The 18,853-nt window shown below is 47.6% G+C and overlaps 1 protein-coding gene across 4 annotated transcripts in view; it reads right to left on the bottom strand.

Moving 5' to 3' along the window:
• Positions 1 to 13,824, bottom strand: part of LOC124006406 (unconventional myosin-Ic-like) — an 87,785-nt gene extending 73,961 nt beyond the window's left edge. The window contains exons 1-2 of one of the 4 annotated variants that reach the window (XM_046316410.1): positions 9,904 to 10,351; positions 835 to 911 (exon numbers count right to left, since the gene is read on the bottom strand). Coding sequence is in view for 2 of the 4 variants with exons in the window: in XM_046316406.1 (XP_046172362.1) it covers positions 13,447 to 13,536 (90 nt within the window). In the remaining 2 variants the exon portion in view is untranslated. Of the gene's footprint in view, positions 1 to 834; positions 912 to 9,903; positions 10,352 to 13,446 lie in introns of those variants that run through there. The other 3 variants (XM_046316406.1, XM_046316411.1, XM_046316408.1) reach the window with 3 other exon arrangements.
• Between the last annotated feature and the right edge of the window lie 5,029 nt (positions 13,825 to 18,853).

Genomic DNA, 18,853 nt, shown 5'->3' with positions numbered 1-18,853 from the left:
ACAGAGAGAGAGAAGAGAGCAACAGAGAGAGAGAAGAGAGCAACAGAGAGAGAAGAGAGCAACAGAGAGAGAGAAGAGAGCAACAGAGAGAGAGAAGAGAGCAACAGAGAGAGAGAAGAGAGCAACAGAGAGAGAGAAGAGAGCAACAGAGAGAGAGAAGAGAGCAACAGAGAGAGAGAAGAGAGCAACAGAGAGAGAGAAGAGAGCGAGAGCAACAGAGAGAGAGAACAGAGAGAACAACAGAGAGAGAGCAACAGAGAGAACAGCAACAGAGAGAGAGCAACAGAGAGAGAGCAACAGAGAGAGAGCAACAGAGAGAGAGCAACAGAGAGAGAGCAACAGAGAGAGAGCAACAGAGAGAACAGCAACAGAGAGAACAGCAACAGAGAGAACAGCAACAGAGAGAACAGCAACAGAGAGAACAGCAACAGAGAGAACAGCAACAGAGAGAACAGCAACAGAGATTGAAGAGAAGATAGCAAAAGACAAAAGACAGCGAGCAAGAGGGGAAACTCAGAGAGCTGTAGCCTCAGTGTGGTCAGAGAGGATGTTTATGAGCTCATACTCTGTCATGACATAACGCTGTCTCTCTGGTGACTCAGTGTAATATTGACACTGCTGTTGCCGTCTACTTTTCCCATACACAGCAGAGAGAAGATGTTTCCACGGTGAACAGGCCCGACAAGCCTGAGCATCTGCTGTCGGAGGCAGCGGACCTGGAGCAAGAAAGTCCCCACAAGCGCAGTGCCCCGGGGACCAGCCTCCTCTGAGGGAGCTCGTTATGCACACGGAAAATATTGGACAGAGCAGATAAAACACGAGAAACAAACAAACCAGGAACGAAGATCACGATGCTCCACTGTGCGACAGAAGGGACGTGACTATTGGTCCAGCAGTGTGACGCTGCGCATCTGCAGGACAGAATGAAAAGAAGCCTTGTCCATCACCTGGGAACATCAGCAAAATGTACTGTGCCTACAGTACACAGGGGGCCCCAGCCCCCAGGTACCTCTCTGCAGAGAATTCTACCACCGCCACCGATGTTCATCCCATCACCAAGGATAGTTGGACAAAGCAATGTTACGGCAGCTCGCTTGCTCTGGTAACGGGAAGCAAACAGGCCGCGCACACAGTCTGCACATCTGATTGCCTCCACTTCTTGCCAAGAGACACCCTGCCACACACACACACACACGCTGCTTTTCTGCGGAGCCAGCACTTTGTGCCGTGCAGGCACTTCCGGAAGTGTCTCCGGAATTCCATAAAGACGTGAATCCAGCCAACCAGCTGAACCGGACTAGCCCTCCTCTCTCTCTCTCCATCACCACAGCAGACATGAGGAGGGGGAAGTGGTTTCAGCGCACACACACACACACACAGTCTCTAAAACTATCAGTGGAGATTCCTCTGTGCGGGCGAGATGAAGGGGGCAGCCGTGTACCTCGCACTAAGGCCACACCCTGGTCTGGGATCAAATTTTCTTGCGCTTCCTGGTTTAGAGGCTACACTGCTAAACTGATCCTCGGGGACAAGTGATTAACCACCACCTTTCCTCTCAGTTGAGGCGAGTCTGACCCTGGCCTCAGCACAACAGGTCAATGGCAAATCAACCAACAAAGGCAATTTCTCTCACTCACACAGACACAGCAAACAAGCCTTTGGAGTCAACAGGGGCGAGCTGAGACTCGCAGTGGGAGGACCTCCCAACAGCATTTCACCATGTCTTTTGTCCCCGCCTCAATATCTGGGAGACTGCCGTGCACACCAGCTGAAACTCATAAAGTACAGTACAAATAGGGCAGATGAGCCCGTCCTCCCTCCCTGGTCTCCTCCTCCAGGCTAGAGGGGCCCTCTCAGGCTTATTTATACCCACACGGCCTTATATGGGCAGCACCCGCTACCGGCAGCAGGCTGAGGGGTATGAAGTGCAGTATACATACACGCTTCCATCCCTGGTCATCTACGCTCCCTCTCATCTATAGCGATCGAATACCAATACTGGCAACACGCCCTTTCCTCAACTCAGTCCCCTTTTCCTTGTCCCTCCATCCTCCCCGAGCTAACTATGCGAGGGAGCAAGGACATTTCCTTCCTCTCCGGCAGCGCGGGGTGAAAGGTCGTGTTTAGAGATGTTTATGCTTTGCTTACTGTCACAGATCCACTGTAAACGGAGGGAATCAGAAGCACTTGGGGCGAGTTGTCAGAATGTCTAACGCTGCCTTTCCTGTTCCCTCGGTGTGGCTTCTGGTGCCGATCCGACACCAGTTACACCTGCACTGCTGCCCCAACAAAGGACTACAGAACGGATTTGGCATACCGCTGCCAAAAATCCTCTGTCCAATTCCCTCTACTCCTCTCCGGCACTAGATCTATCAAAACGATAGAACCAATTCCCCCCGCACATATATCTGCCATTTCTCCCCACTTCTCTAACCAAAACACTGTTACAACATACCGCATTGACTACCAGCTGCAGACGGTGCCAGACATGCAGCACACACGGCCACGCCCAGACAAACAGGCTCCGACTATCGCTAGGCTGCTCATACGAACATATAGGACAGGAGCCTAGGGACAAAGGGACGGGAGCCTACGGACAAGGGGACCGGAGCCTACGGACAAGGGGACCGGAGCCTACGGACAAGGGGGACGGGAGCCTACGGACAAGGGGGACGGGAGCCTACGGACAAGGGGGACGGGAGCCTACGGACAAGGGGGACGGGAGCCTACGGACAAGGGGGACGGGAGCCTACGGACAAGGGGGACGGGAGCCTACGGACAAGGGGGACGGGAGCCTACGGACAAGGGGGACGGGAGCCTACGGACAAGGGGGACGGGAGCCTACGGACAAGGGGGACGGGAGCCTACGGACAAGGGGACGGGAGCCTACGGACAAGGGGACGGGAGCCTACGGACAAGGGGACGGGAGCCTACGGACAAGGGGACGGGAGCCTACGGACAAGGGGACAGGAGCCTACGGACAAGGGGACAGGAGCCTACGGACAAGGGGACAGGAGCCTACGGACAAGGGGACAGGAGCCTACGGACAAGGGGACAGGAGTTTATGGACAAGAGACAGGAGCCTAACAGAGCAGGGCCCGTACTCATGCAGGGTATCAGAGTAAGAGTCCTGATCTACGATCAGGTCCCCTCTCATTCAATATGATTTGAAAGGCAAAAACTGATCCTAGATCAGCATTCATACTCAGAGCTGCTTTGTGAATATGGTTCAATACTAGAGTATCCATATTGTCCAAAGCAATGACACCACACACTCACTAGATAAAGGCTTTGCAGAAGGGAGAATTGTAATTAAACCCACCATATGATGTGAATTGGTGTGGGGTTTGACTTTGTGATAAATTCAGCAATCTAGGACTGATGAAACTTCAGACTTGGAACTGGGCTTAAACAGAGGCCCCCACGGAGCAGACATAAGCAAGCACAGCCTCTTTCCCAAACGGAAGCTCTCAACAGTCTGGGGACAAACACACTTCACATTGCAACATCTCTGGAATCTTGTCCCCAACCAGCCACAGAGCAGAGTCAGGGGTCAGGCTGCTTAGATGACAATGCACAGACAACAGCTGAGGCAATGACACACACACACATATCTTTCCACACACACGTCTCTGTGGCAGGTCATTGGGTATTATTACTACCCACGAATGAGCAGGCAGCACTGTAATCATGACAACACAATGACACACAGACGAGCGCCCTCCCCGCCGTCTCATTCTACGCATCCCCCCAATTACTGAATGCCATCTCTCTCTCTCACACACACACACACACACGGCAGAGAGAGAGAGGGCCTGAACACACAGGGCTTAGCTGGCTCCTCTCCTAAGGGGCCAGTCAGGACAGAGTTAGAGGATCAGATGACTGCTGACAGGAGCTTATTGTGAGACAGGCCTATAGGGTATGCGGGTGGATCACACTGAAGGAACTGCCCAGTGCACTAAGCAGGCTCTCCACCCAAGCACATAGTTAAACCCAACCTGGACGTAGACTTGGGTGTGACATGAATGTCCCGCTGCGTGTCCCATAGAGTGAGCGGAGGCCATAGTGTGTGTTTGCGTGGGAGTTCTGTACGGACAGAGGTGTGTGTGTGTGTGTGTGTGTGTGTGTGTGTGTGTGTGTGTGTGTGTGTGTGTGTGTGTGTGTGTGTGTGTGTGTGTGTGTGTGTGTGTGTGTGTGTGTGTGTGTGTGTGTGTAGTGGGAGCAAAACATAGGCCATGGGGGTGAGGGATCCTTAAGAGACGATGCCAGGTGTCACTCCATTTTTGTTCCACCTCCTCTTATCAAGCCCAACCTCCTTGGCAGTGTTCGCATTCGCTCACTCTCTCCCTCACAGCCGGGCCGAGCGCTTATCACGCACTGCTCCGCTTGAAACAGAAAGACTCAGAGCGGTCGCAGCTGAATGAAAAACAAACTATTATTCCACAGAGCATGTGACAGTACACTGGAAGGTTTAGGAAGGTCTCGTTTGAACAGGTGATAAATCTAGTCTATTTTACATGCATCAGAAGAGATAAAGGGAGGCCTGTTGGTGCTGGCAGAGGAACTTGGCAATATCCTTGTCTAATTCGGTGCGCTACATTTAATTGATCCTATCAGTGGTAAACTCATTGTGCTCGTTTGACTAATGGGTTCGCCAATCCAGGGGCTCTACTGTAATTGCGTTGACATTCATCAATCCATTACCATGACAGACAGAGGAGAGACTTCCTACAAGTTTAACTACACCCCCCCCCCCCTCACCGGGTGGCTGGCGTTCAGATAGAAATATATGATGTAGAACAAACATGCTACACTGGTGGAAGGAGCCTGATCGCGCGAGGGCGCAGCGACTCGGTCGGTCCTCTTGACCGGGCTACAACCATGCCTCTCTGACAGCTGGCATATGGAATCACATCATCTTTACTCGTGACCTTTATCTGCAACATTCCACAACGTCGTGTCCTGCTGAACGCAGCCCTGTACAAATCCATCTGGCCTGAATATTTGTTTTCCGATGACCCCTCCTCCCCCCACATCACATTGAGTGATTGACAGTACAGGGTTGGAACAACACAAGGACACACCTGGTAGGGTTTGCCGTCGGCTTACGGCCCAGGCAGTCATGGAGTGTACCTGGGCAAAGGTTAACATGCAGGCGGCCTGACAGGCTGGCCAATCGGGAAGAGCTGGGGGGTGCTGGCCAATGTCCCAGCATTGGCAACCACACTGAAAGGAACTAAGTTTATGTACAGTCACTGTATCCAACGTTCCATGCTAGCCTGGTCCCCGATCCGTTTGTGTCGTCTCGACAAAGAGGTGGCAATGACATTGAGGAGTTGGTAAATCAACACAAAACAGATCTGGGACCAGGGTATATCCATGCCTGGTTAGCTTCTCAGAGGACCACAATACACACAACAGATCTGGGACCAGGGTATATCCATGCCTGGTTAGCTTCTCAGAGGACCACAATACACAGGTAGGTGGACAGGTAGGGCTCTAGCTGGTACACAGAGTGTGCGAACAAACACAGTGGGACACAACAGGTAGGTGGACAGGTAGGGCTCTAGCTCGTACACAGAGTGTGGGAACGAACACAGTGGGACACAACAGGTAGGTGGACAGGTAGGGCTCCAGCTGGTACACAGAGTGTGGGAATGAACACAGTGGGACACAACAGGTAGGTGGACAGGTAGGGCTCTAGCTGGTACACAGAGTGTGGGAACGAACACAGTGGGACACAACAGGTAGGTGGACAGGTAGGGCTCTAGCTGGTACACAGAGTGTGGGAATGAACCCAGTGGGACACAACAGGTAGGTGGACAGGTAGGGCTCTATCTGGTACACAGAGTGGGACACAACAGGTAGGTGGACAGGTAGGGCTCTACTGGTACAGTGGGACACACAACAGGTAGGTGGACAGGTAGGGCTCTATCTGGTACACAGAGTGTGGGAACGAACACAGTGGGACACAACAGGTAGGTGGACAGGTAGGGCTCTAGCTGGTACACAGAGTGTGGGAACGAACACAGTGGGACACAACAGGTAGGTGGACAGGTAGGGCTCTATCTGGTACACAGAGTGTGGGAACGAACACAGTGGGACACAACAGGTAGGTGGACAGGTAGGGCTCTAGCTGGTACACAGAGTGTGGGAACGAACACAGTGGGACACAACAGGTAGGTGGACAGGTAGGGCTCTATCTGGTACACAGAGTGTGGGAATGAACACAGTGGGACACAACAGGTAGGTGGACAGGTAGGGCTCTAACAGAGTGTGGGAATGAACCCAGTGGGACACAACAGGTAGGTGGACAGGTAGGGCTCTAGCTGGTACACAGAGTGTGGGAATGAACACAGTGGGACACAACAGGTAGGTGGACAGGTAGGGCTCTAGCTGGTACACAGAGTGTGGGAATGAACACAGTGGGACACAACAGGTAGATGGACAGGTAGGGCTCTAGCTGGTCCATAAGGCTACAGGTCATCTACCACAGAAAGGGGCCGTTTTCTTAGTGAGCACATACCTCGTTCATCTGAGTGGAGCAGGAGGGCTGGAATACAACGAGCCACAAAGTTAATGGAAGAAGTAGTTATGAAGTCCCAGACATGCTTATAGCAGGTTATAAAGCCTTGTTCGTGCAGGCTTTGAGTAAAGTGTTACTGAAAGCAGCACTGAAACTACAGGAGTCTCCAGTCTGGGCAGAAGGCATTGCGTCCAAGTGTTGCCCATTTCTTAGAGAAGACGTGGTGATTATCGTGATACAAGGACACACGCACAAACCATCACTAAAATGCTTGTACTTTCCACTCCAGTCAGTGAGCTCAAAGTGAACTAAATGTTCATTCATAAAAGGCTTTTTAAACTCCTATATCGCAATTATGCCCCAATTCAATCATGGCATCATACCAAGGGATGTTACAGGCTTACTAGGTCAACTGGTACCAATTCCTATGTTTAGTTTAACGGAGCAGAAGTACCACAAAGTGAAGGATTAGCGATGGAAAGCGGATCTCTAAGCCACGCCCCCTTTCCTTTCTCTTCCCACAGCCCTTCACTCTACCCCTGTCCGTCAGGTTTATCAGTGTGAGTGTGGATGTGTGTGTGTGTGTGTGGGGGGGGGGTCATGCTCACTAGGCACGAAACGGAAAGAAACCTGGACAAAACAGGGAGGTACCACCTGAAACAGTCCAATAACAAAAAGCTCATTTTCCTTTTCTGTTACACATCATTTAGAAAAGCTGTGTTACTGTGTGCCTCACAACGAACACAATCCAGGTTTGACTGAGCCAGAAGGGTTCCCCAGTCTGATAGTAGTTTGCTCCTGATAGGAAGCGAGACTTGGTAGCAGGGCGGGGCCCTCTACTCTTCTTATAGGCCGGGACATTTCTGGTGGAAAAGCCACAGCTAAAAGTAGACAAACTCCAGATCGTCCAACCGGCACAGTTCATGACTCATGCAGCACTCTACATTGACTCACTACCAGACTCGCATTCTACCAGACTGACTCATTCCATAAATACACTCAACAACCCAACGCTAGACTTGGACTGAAATGGGTGCCGGAACTCATTTTGGGTGCCGGTACTGTTGATATTTAGATGCAGAATCTCCACAATACTTTTGAGCTAATATTCTAGAAGAGGAACAGGAGCTGGAGGAGTAGAACATTTGAGGTGTTGGTACTCAGCTCCGGTGAACTCCTGCCCACGTCAAGCATGGCCTCCACCTCTTCTTCGTTCTCCAAAAGCGCTCTCATACACATACCTCAGACGTCTGACCAATAGTATGTTGACGTGGGCGAGACTCAAAAGGAAACTAGAAAGCAAAAGCACACAAAACACGTTCTCTCCCGCGCGCCTCACTCTTCACCCACTGCTCTCCTCGCTCTCGCAGACTTGTCATAGGAGCTCCCAAATCAATAAGAGGTGTGTTTCTCCCACCATCTCCCCCGTCAGTCGGTCTCCGTCGTCCTTTCCCACTCCCCTTCCTAGACGACCATATACTTTTGCTGTCTAAATAGAAACAGGCTGTGGCCCAGACTCCATGTCCTCCTCATCTAACTCATGAACGTTGGCAGATCCACTCCTACCAGGGTGTGTGAAACATCAGTGTGGCCTCGCTGTCTACCACAGTATTTGGTGGTTTATTAGGATCCCCGTTAGCTGTAGCTACTCCTCCTGCGTTGCACACAGAACATGAAACATGACAGAGAAGTACATCGACGTGGCTGTTTTCATGGCAGCGTGTCCCAGACATGCCCCATCTCTCGGTTGCTTGGTTTTCAAACTCCGGGCAGAATGTGTGTGACACGCCAACCCTGTGAAACCATAGCTCACTGAGAAAGTGCAGTACTTTTGCAAGCTGTCCCTAGGTCCACTAATTCACAAGGCCTGGGCGAATGTTGTCGAGACCTTTTAGCATTTGACCAAGAGCTTTCCTATTCTAATACATAACCTCCCTCCTCATCCCCTCTCAATCTTTGCTCGTGAGGCTCTAGTACAAATCCAAACTGTCATCATCTGTTTCAACTAACAAGGTAATCCAACAAACTGCAGTGTTGTTGATGTTTTGTTTTTTTTGGGGGGGGGGGGGGAGGTTGACGAAATGGTTTAGGGCAATCAGCCAGGCAGCCATGTTGGCCAAGTTCGAGTAGTAAAGCCCTGAGGCACTGAGGCAGGTGGAGCCAATAAGTCTCCTGGGGTAAGGCTCTGCAGCACCGACAGCTGGTTCTGTGACGAGGGGGTCACAACAAGACGAGGTCTGCAGAGCCGCCCATGTCACCACCATCGAGTTCACACACACAACACACATATTGGCTGGTCACATGTAGCAGCTGATGACAAAAGCATTTGCTGTTGTGGTGGTGTGTGTGGGGGGGGTTGGGTCTTTAAATAACATGAAACAGAGTTGCCCAATGGCAAAGCGATACATGCAAAAAGGATATTATGCAAACAATGTGGTGGGGTCAAGCAGAGGGTTATATTTGGCTCTGTGATCGCCGCTGTCAGACTCTCAAGCTTTGTGAGACAGAGCTGGGAGGTGCCTAAATATCCGTAGAGTGCAGACAGCTGGGGAAAAGCTCAACCCCGGAATTATTCTGCCTTTGGGCTAAAACTGGAATCCTCGTAGGAGGACTTCTTTTTAGGGGGGGAGAAAAATCACAGCATCCCTCTGAGGTAGTCGAATGGAAAGTCTTGGCTACAGTTAAACAGCAGACAAAATATCCCCAAGAAGTTCTGTTGTGGGAAAAAAGTACTGACAACACCACTGATTGGTTTTAGTGCTTTGCCTAACTCAACAATTGAACAAACAAACAAAAATCGCCATGATGAAGCTGCAGGTTTATTTGTTTTTAGTACTGGATCTACACATACACAGCCATGAGATGTGAGTGGAGAGCAATGCCACATCTCAAGCCTGGATACAGTCGTGGTAGGACAGGTGGACACTCACAGTCCTGTTGACATAACCCCAGGTCACCCAAGACACTCACAGAGCTACCCACAAACCACCAGGCAGCTTAGTCTAGTTAGCCCATTTAGTGATACTACACAAACGATCTGGTTTTAACTACTACGACAAGTATTTTAATTCGCCAATGTATGGGATCGTGAGGCTATTAGGAGTGGCTGGCTGGCTGGCAGTCAGGACAGGACATGGATTGGCAGTTGTTACATCACGCATGGCATGACTGCCAGCCACTCCTAATAGCCTCATGATCACATACATTGGAGAATTAAAATACTTGTCGTAGTAGTTAAAACCAGATGGCCTCGTCGCCGACTTGCTACATTGTCACAAATATGAAGCACGCAAACTTCTTCCCGCTACAAAATAACTTCGTAACAGCCTGTTTAGAAAACGGGGTCGAAACAAGGTACCTCAAGATATACATACCTTCAATTAGCCGAAGTCGTGAGTTACTTCGCCCCGATGTCTCTTCGCCGGTAGGCTACAAAAAGACAGCAGTCTGTTCCGTCTCTCGTTGAACCCAGATTCAACTCCCGTCTCGATGTGACCGGTCCTTTCAGCGGTTCCTCGTTACTGATCCAACAAGCAACTACAATCTGGCGGCTGTAATTCTATTGAAGGTTTTTTCTCCACCGCTTTAGTAGCCTACATTATCCACCACTTTTCACCTATTTCAAATGATCTTACACTTTATTTTTATTTTTGTAAGAGTAGCGTTGTCTAGCAAGTGCACTTCAAGTATACAACAGCAGTAATTTTAAACCATAAAAAAATATTATTATATTATTCTGAGTATTTGAGTCCCCTGTTGAGTCGTGGAACATGTCAGTAATTTCCTCTCCCTCCTTCAAACACTCAACAGCCCTTATGCTGCGTTCATAACCTATTGGGAACGTGGTAGTTACCAGTTGTGAAGTCGTAAATACAAGTTGGATGCATTCACGTGCTTTGAACTCGTTGAAAAAACGCCGAGTGGCAAATGATCAACAAGCTGCATTAACCATGAACTAAAATAACAGCTATAATGCTTGTAAAAGCAAATTGAATTCTAAATGCCTGTGAAACCTTAGCCTATGTATTTTAGTTTAAATGTGTATACCCCTGTGTATAAAGTGTCTCTGTTATTTGGTACATTGCATTATATTCGTATAAAAGTCATGGTTGTAAACAAATGATCGTGTTCCAAAAACATATAATATATTGCTTTTAAAAAAATATTTTTTTGTTGTTAAAGTAAACTGCTGAAAATTATGTTTTCAAAATGTAATTTCCTTTAGTAGGTGACGACAGAGGTCAGCAAGTGGGAGAAGTTGGAGCGCTGAAGTTATATGCGGCAATCACATGCTAACTGGTTATAGTTATGCACGTTCCGCGTTCAACCAGTTAACAAGTCAGACATTTCGGAGTTTCCTCGTTCCAACTAGCACATTAATGGGGCAATAGACGACTTTCCCACTTGCAAGTATGACTTGGAGGGGCATTCAAGTGAATTTTCCCCAGTCGTATATGGTAAATACTACCTTCACACTTGGTTATGAACGCAGCATAGATACCAGGAAGTTCTCGAGACCCATCCCACAGACTTAAGGAGAAATATCATTTGTTTTACATCAAACTGTTTTCAACAAGCGTAACACTAAATAGGCTATATGGGAAGTAGTCTATGCAATGTTTGTATTGGATAGCCCTGTGTGAACCTAATGTTGCACTGTGAGAGCACACGTCCTTGCTTTGATTAGCCTTTCAATGTTTGCCTATAGGGATGTTTGCCTATAGCTCGTACCATAAGAATAACATATGGGTTGAGAGTGCCTGTAAATACTGTTGTACTGGTGAGAATATGCCGTTGAAAATCCTGAACGAGAAAAGAAAAACCGCCGACGGCATTCAACTCACTTTCCCTTCGCTGACTTTGTAGTAGTGCTCTTCTCCCCTCTACTGTCAATAGACCTGTCACTGCACCTTCTGTCCGCGTCCTACCATGCTTTGCGTGGTTGGTTCATGGAAAGGGTGTGGCCGCAATGCGACTTTTTAATCAGATCTGTGGCAGCAAGTTCAACAATTTGCTATTGATATGTTAATGTTATTCTAGTATATTATGCACATTCTACTGTCATAGTAGGCTACAGGTCTGAGGCTTGTACACTTTAACAAAAGTCCACTGTCAGCATTGCTTTATTATTGTCAGCATTTTTAAATGGTGCCATATTACACCACCTCTTCCCATGTGAAGGTGACCTTTGCAGTTCAATTGCCTGCCTTTATGTGATAATGGACTGCAATATGGCACCCCTGCCAGAAGGGGTAGTGATCGATTCAGTACTGTAGCCCACCTCTCTCTCTCTCTCTCTCTCTCTCTCTCTCTCTCTCTCTCTCTCTCTCTCTCTCTCTCTCTCTCTCTCTCTCTCTCTCTCTCTCTCTCTCTCTCTCTCTCTCTCTCACACACACACACTACCCAGATTTGCTAGCCCTCCTCACTCTGCTTTAATTATGCTGGGAGGAAAGGTTGTATCCTGTTGACAAGGCCCTGTTCATTGGAAAGACAGACTGTACTCCAGGGAGTGTCTCTGTCTCTCGCCACAGAATCTGTGTGAACCTGGAAGAGGGCATTGTTCCTTTCTCGATAAGGAATGAGAAAATGGTGTATATGATATGCCTACTCATCAACTCGTACACTACTCTTGTGCCTTCAGTTCACAAGTCCACATGTTCAATCTCACACACACACACACACACACACAATCAGAGACACAAGAGGGTGATGTGACCATGGTGGAATGTTGGGATGCATGTTCTGTCTTTTCCTCACCTACATTCTGTACCATTCCCGTCATTAGCCATTCCTGCTCACCGAACGAACACGAGGCTCAAACTGAACTTGATCAAACTTAAGATTTATCAGATGACGTTAATAGCGTCTCACCGGTTGGACGCTATAGATCTCAATCTATTCCTAAGATCCAAGTTGGTCAAAGTTGGTTTGTGTACGAGCCCAACACTCCCTTAACCTCCACTGCTTTCTGTGGCACAGCCTTGTTGTTTCACCATATGCTGTCTGATTTAAAGCCCCACACCCTGCATTCCTTAGATTGTGCGAACTGGAGACTCAGTCCCACCCGCTCGATCACCACACCACTCTCTCACATTCACCGGGAACTTGTGCAATCCCCATTCCATAGGGAAACATGTCACCCTTCTTTACATTGATAATGTGCTATGTTAATATCATTATTTAAGTGGCAATCGACCATTCAGTTGGTTTGGATTTTCTTATTGTTTATCATTTGTTTATTCAAATGGCCTTTCCCGCCATTCATTTTCTGCTGTATACTTTTCTGAATCTGTGTTTACATTGGAGGACGTTTTCACGCCTCTCCAAACACACTGAAGTAGACAGCACATTATGAGCCCTGTGTAACATTTTCCACTTGGCACTCAACATCAATGGCCTAGCAGGTGTTTTCTGACTGCGGGCACTGAGTGTAAAAATCGAATGAGGATGACATCGATTGTACCCTGTCAAGCCAACTATTTGGCACAAACAAATTTACCGTACATAGTCGAGCCGCTTGGAGGCAAGCTGAGGGGAGGACGGCTCATAATAATGGCTGGAACGGAGCGAATGGAATGGCATCAAACACATGGAAACCATGGAAACCATTACCACAAGCCTGTTCACCCCAATTAAGGCGCCACCAACCTCCTGTGTCAGGCGAAAACCAGAGTGAGCGGCCAAGGTGAACAACTTTTTCCCCGTCCACAGTGAACCTCTAAAATGATACATCAGCTCTACTTCCACACAGGCAGATCCTAGCCTGGTCCCAGACATGTTTGTGCTGTCTTGCCAAGGTTGGCAAAGTTAGCATGAGAGCACGAACAGATCTAGGACCAGACTAGGGAAATCCCACTCTAGGATAGCTAGTTATTTCAAGTGTATGAGGAGTGAGCAGGTTGAATGGATGGACTCACCTTGGTGCAGCTGTGGCAGTAGCTCTCTCCATTCTTCCCAGGGGACAGGATGATCTCACCTGTAGGGATCAACTGGATCCTCAGCTCCATCGTGGTCGCTCTCTCCCTCTCTCTGTCCTCCGTCCACTTACTCGGGTCCTTCTGACGGCGTAGCAATGAATTCAACCCACCCCTCGCACGTTTGTAAAAATTCCTCCCCTTAACGTCGGTGAGAGTAATAGGGAAGTTTCTGTTACACTGTCAAGAGAAAGAGTGAAAATGAAAACTAAAGTAGAAAAATATGATTTTACTGGCCGCACATACAGGGATTTACATGTGTGCTTCTTTTCTCAGTTATCTAACGAGGCCAAGACAGTCAAAGCACAAGGATGTTTCCTGCGTCTGTGCAGAGTGCTCTAGTGTGAATTTCCCCTTAGCAGGCAAAGGATGTGTGTTGATGGTCACAGTGTCAGGCTCTCTTTCCACAGCCGGCCCCGCAGTATAATTGATGTCCCTGCACACCAGATCGCTGTGGCGCAATGCACTCTGGGTTGGCCCGGGTATCAGGGCTTCCTCCTGGACTCATGCATCCTGTCTCGGACGTTCACAGGGTAAACACCAGAGGAACCCACTCTCTCCTCACGTTTCCCCTGGCTATTTGTATTACATTTAACCTTTATATTTAACTAGGCAAGTCATTTAATAACAAATTCTTCTCTACAATGACGGCCTACTTGTAAAGCCCCTTGTACAATGTGGCTCTATATTACTGTATGTTTTGGGTCGTCAATATGGTCAGTCAGTGATGGGATTTGTGGTGAGGGTGACTGAGAATATGTATAGAAACTGATTGTGGTTGTGTTGAATAGTGTTTTGGGGAAAGTGTGTGTGGTGTAGTGGGCTGTGGGCTGTGGGCTGTGTCTCTTCTGTAACTTCTGTGTTACTGTTCCTTCTTATCCTCCATCACAGTGTTCCCTAGATGTGTGTGTTCATCACCATTTGTGTACGGCCTTGTGAACATGCAGATATGTGTGTGAGAGCATGGCTGTTGGTACAGTGCATTCGGAAACTATACAGACCACTTCCCCTTTTCCACATGTTGTTGCGTTACAGCCTTATTCTAAAATGGATTTAAAAGCAAAAACAGGTTTTTTGAAATATTTGTACATTTATTAAACATAAACAACAGAAATAACCTATTTGCATAAGTATTCAGACCCTTTGCTATGAGACTCGAATTTGAGCTCAGGTGCATCCTGTTTCCATTGATTATCCTTGAGATGTTTCTACAACTTGATTGGAGTCCACCTGTGGTAAATTCAATTGATTGGACATGATTTGGAAAAACACACACCTGTCTATATAAGGTCTCAGAGTTGTCAGTACATGTCAGAGCAAAAACCAAGCCATGAGGTTGAAGGAATTGTCCATAGAGCTCTGAGACAGGATTGTGTTGAGGCACAGAACTGGGGAAGGGTACCAACACATTTCTGCAGCATTGAAGGTCCCCAGGAACACAGTGGCCTCCATCCAAATAGAAGAAGTTTGGAACCACCAAGACACTTCCTAGAGCTGGCCCAAACTGAGCAATCGGGGAAGAAGGGCCATGGTCACTCTGACAGAGCTCCAGAGTTCCTCTGTGGAGATGGGAGAACCTTCCAGAATGACAACCATCTCTGCAGCACTCTACTAATCAGGCCTTATGGTAGATTTGCCAGACGGAGGCCACTCTTCATTAAAAGGCGCATGACAGCCCACTTGGAGTTTGCCTAAAGGCAACTAAAGGACTCTCAGACCACGAGAAACAAGATTCTCTCGTCTGATGAAACCAAGATTGAACTCTTTGGCCTGAATGCCAAGCATCATGTCTGGAGGAAACCTGGCACCATTCTTTTGGTGAAGCATGGTGGTGGTAGCATCGTGATGCGGGGAAGTTTTTCAGTGGCAGGAACTGGGAGACTAGTCAGAATCGAGGGAAAGATGAACGGAGCAAAGTACAGAGAGAGCCTTGATGAAAACCTGCTCCAAAGCTCTCAGGACCTCAGACTGGGGCTATGGTTCACCTTCCAACAGGACAACAGCGCTAAGCACACAGCCAAGACAACGCAGGAGTGGCTTCGGGACAAGTCCCTGAATATCCTTGAGTGGCCCAACCAGAGCCCGGACTTCAACCCGATCATCTTTGGAGAGACCTGAAAATAGCTGTGCAGCAACGCTCCCCATCCAACCTGATTAGGCTTGAGAGGATCTGCAGAGAAGAATGGGAGAAACTCCCCAAATACAGGTCTGCCAAGCATGTAGCGTCATACCCAAGAAGACTCAAGGCTGTAATTGCTGCCAAAGGTGCTTCAACAAAGTTCCAGAGTAAAGGGTCTGAATACTTATGTAAATGTGATATTTCAGTTTTTTTTTTTATACATTTGCCAAAATGTTAAAAAATATGTTTTCTTTGTCATTTATGGGGTATTGTGTGTGTAGATTGATGAGAGGGGGGAAATGATTTAATACATTTTTGAATAAGGCTGTAACGTAACAAAATGTGGAAAAAAGTCAAGGGGTCTGAATACTTTCCGCAGCACTGTACATGTGGTGGTAGTGGGCCCTTGGTGTATGTCTTCCTACAGTGTCTGGGGGCTGCTGAGATGGGAAGTGACAGTGACACACATCCTTTGACCTGTGACATGCGCCCGAGGTATTCCTGATATCTGGGCATCAACAGGAAACAGTGGCCTTGACGCAGCAAGACCTCAGCCCGGGCTCAGCCTAGCAGACTGTTGTGGATGAGAAGAGAGAAGAGAACACACACTGACGTCCCTGAAACATACTGGGAAGAGTAAGAACTGTAACAGAAGGCAACCAAAACCAGAAATGGACATGAAAAAAGGTTCATTTGGCAAAACACCAAAAGTAATGACCTTTTGAATTACCCTCTATGTAGCATGACCTTGCTTATGCATTTACATATTGTTTATGAAGACTTATTGAATGCCCTATAAAGCCTTTATATGGTGTGGTTCGTTGAAAGTAAGATCGCTAATAGTGTACTTTTCTGAGATGGTTTTCAAGCTCAAGGATATAGTTTGTTGTTTACACTGATCACGGATAAGATATTGTGAGTTTCCAAAAACAATGCAGAAGATAGTTATTAATTAACAGAAGACAGGCTCAAGGTCCTTTCCTGGCTGAAGGTTTCTACACACACTTCCGCTTTCTCAATGCTGTCCATCCTTCAACACACAAGGCGAAGGAGGCCCAACTCTCTCTCTCTTTCTCTCTATGCTGGTCTAAACTATCTTTCATGTCCTATCCACTCACACTGTCAGGGTGATATGAGGTGTGTGTGTGTGTCAGAATCTGCAGCTGTTACAGTAGTGTGTGTCAAGGTGAGCCAGGCGCAGTGGGAGAACTCCTACACGACGGGCCAGTGTTCCTGAACTAGGCGTGGACACAACTTGTCACTGACAGAGAAGTCTTTAAAGGAAGTAGAGAGGGAATCGCATCCTGTTTGTGTGAGAGTGAGAGTCAGGGGCCAATCTGTGAGTAAAGGGCACGTGGGCATGGCAACGAGAAAGGGCAAGGAGGGATATGGCAGAGGTTAAAAAATATACTCTGTACTAAATCAAATCAAATGTATTATTATAGCCCTTCGTACATCAACTGATATCTCAAAGTGCTGTACAGAAACCCAGCCTAAAACCCCAAACAGCAAGCAATGCAGGTGTACAAGCACGGTGGCTAGGAAAAACTCCCTAGAAAGGCCAAAACCTAGGAAGAAACCAGGCTATGTGGGGTGGCCAGTCCTCTTCTGGCTGTGCCGGGTGGAGATTATAACAGAACATGGCCAAGATGTTCAAATGTTCATAAATGACCAGCATGGTCAAATAATAATAATCACAGGCAGAACAGTTGAAACTGGAGCAGCAGCACGGCCAGGTGGACTGGGGACAACAAGGAGTCATCATGCCCAGTAGTCCTGAGACATGGTCCTAGGGCTCAGGTCCTGAGAGAGAAAGAAAGAGAGAAAGAGAGAATTAGAGAGAGCATACTTAAATTCACACAGGACACCGGATAGGACAGGAGAAGTACTCCAGATATAACAAACTGACCCTATCCCCCCGACACATAAACTACTGCAGCATAAATACTGGAGGCTGAGACAGGAGGGGTCAGGAGACACTGTGGCCCCATCCGATGACACCCCCGGACAGGGCCAAACAGGAAGGATATAACCCCACCCACTTTGCCAAAGCACAGCCCCCACACCACTAGAGGGATATCTTCAACCACCAACTTACCATCCTGAGACAAGGCCGAGTATAGCCCACAAAGATCTCCGCCACGGCACAACCCAAGGGGGGGCGCCAACCCAGACAGGAAGATCACATCAGTGACTCAACCCACTCAAGTGACGCACCCCTCCTAGGGACACCCCTCCTAGTTACTGAAGTAACCAACAGGAATAAGCTAGCGCTATCTCCCAGAGGTGACTGGAAATAGCCATTCCTATTTTTAACACTAAAAAGGAAATCCCTAATATTTCCATGCCGTTTGTTCCTTCAGTCTGTTCAAAAGCAGTTATCAGCCTCTGACAACGTAGGATTCAGCAGCGCCGTTTCCACAGGAAAGCACATGACGCCAAATAGGCTACCACTCAAGCACCAGCCCAAAGAACTGTCCTCACACTACATTTCCCTAGAAATATTCAGAACGTACTTAATAAAATGTGTATTTTAATTAGATGACACTGTATTTTGGTGCTGTATTTAAAAAATATTTCTTACATTTCCCCTACGGTAGGTTATTTTTGCCTTAACTTTGAACGGGGCCAAACTCGTGCCAATTAGAGCTAATCTTTTTTATCTTGCGCTAGCAATTGCTGCCCTCTGGTGGTTTCAGATAAAAACACAGCTTTATTCACTCAAATGAGTCTTAAAATGAATGGGAAATGAATGATGTCGTCATGGTATATCTACTGTACACACACCTCTAAAGCCTCCGCTGAAGTTAGAAGATTGAAAGCACACACCAACAATTAAAACCAGAATCCACCAATGTACAGCTCAAGAAGACTACAAGCAACTAAGCAACTGTAGGCCTAAGCCAAACAGAGGTGGTAGCTACAGTGCCTTGCAAAAGTATTCATCCCCCTTGGTGTTTTTCCTATTTTGTTGCATTACAACCTGTAATTGAAATAGCTTTTTAATTGGATTTAATGTAATGGACATACACAAATAGTCCAAATTGGTGAAGTGAAATGAAAAATATAACTTCTTAAAATTAAAATTAAAAGGAAAGTTGTTGTGTGCACATGTAGCCCCTAAATAAGATCTGGTGCAACCAATTACCTTCAGAAGTCACATAATTAGTTAAATAAAGTCCACATGTGTGCAACCTAAGTGTCACATGATCTGTCACATGATCTCAGTAT

The sequence above is a fragment of the Oncorhynchus gorbuscha genome, linkage group LG19, assembly GCF_021184085.1.
Source record: "Oncorhynchus gorbuscha isolate QuinsamMale2020 ecotype Even-year linkage group LG19, OgorEven_v1.0, whole genome shotgun sequence".
NCBI lineage: Eukaryota > Metazoa > Chordata > Actinopteri > Salmoniformes > Salmonidae > Oncorhynchus > Oncorhynchus gorbuscha.
The sequence above is the reverse complement of the archived record's forward strand: the minus strand, read 5'-3'. Positions and strand labels throughout refer to the sequence as shown.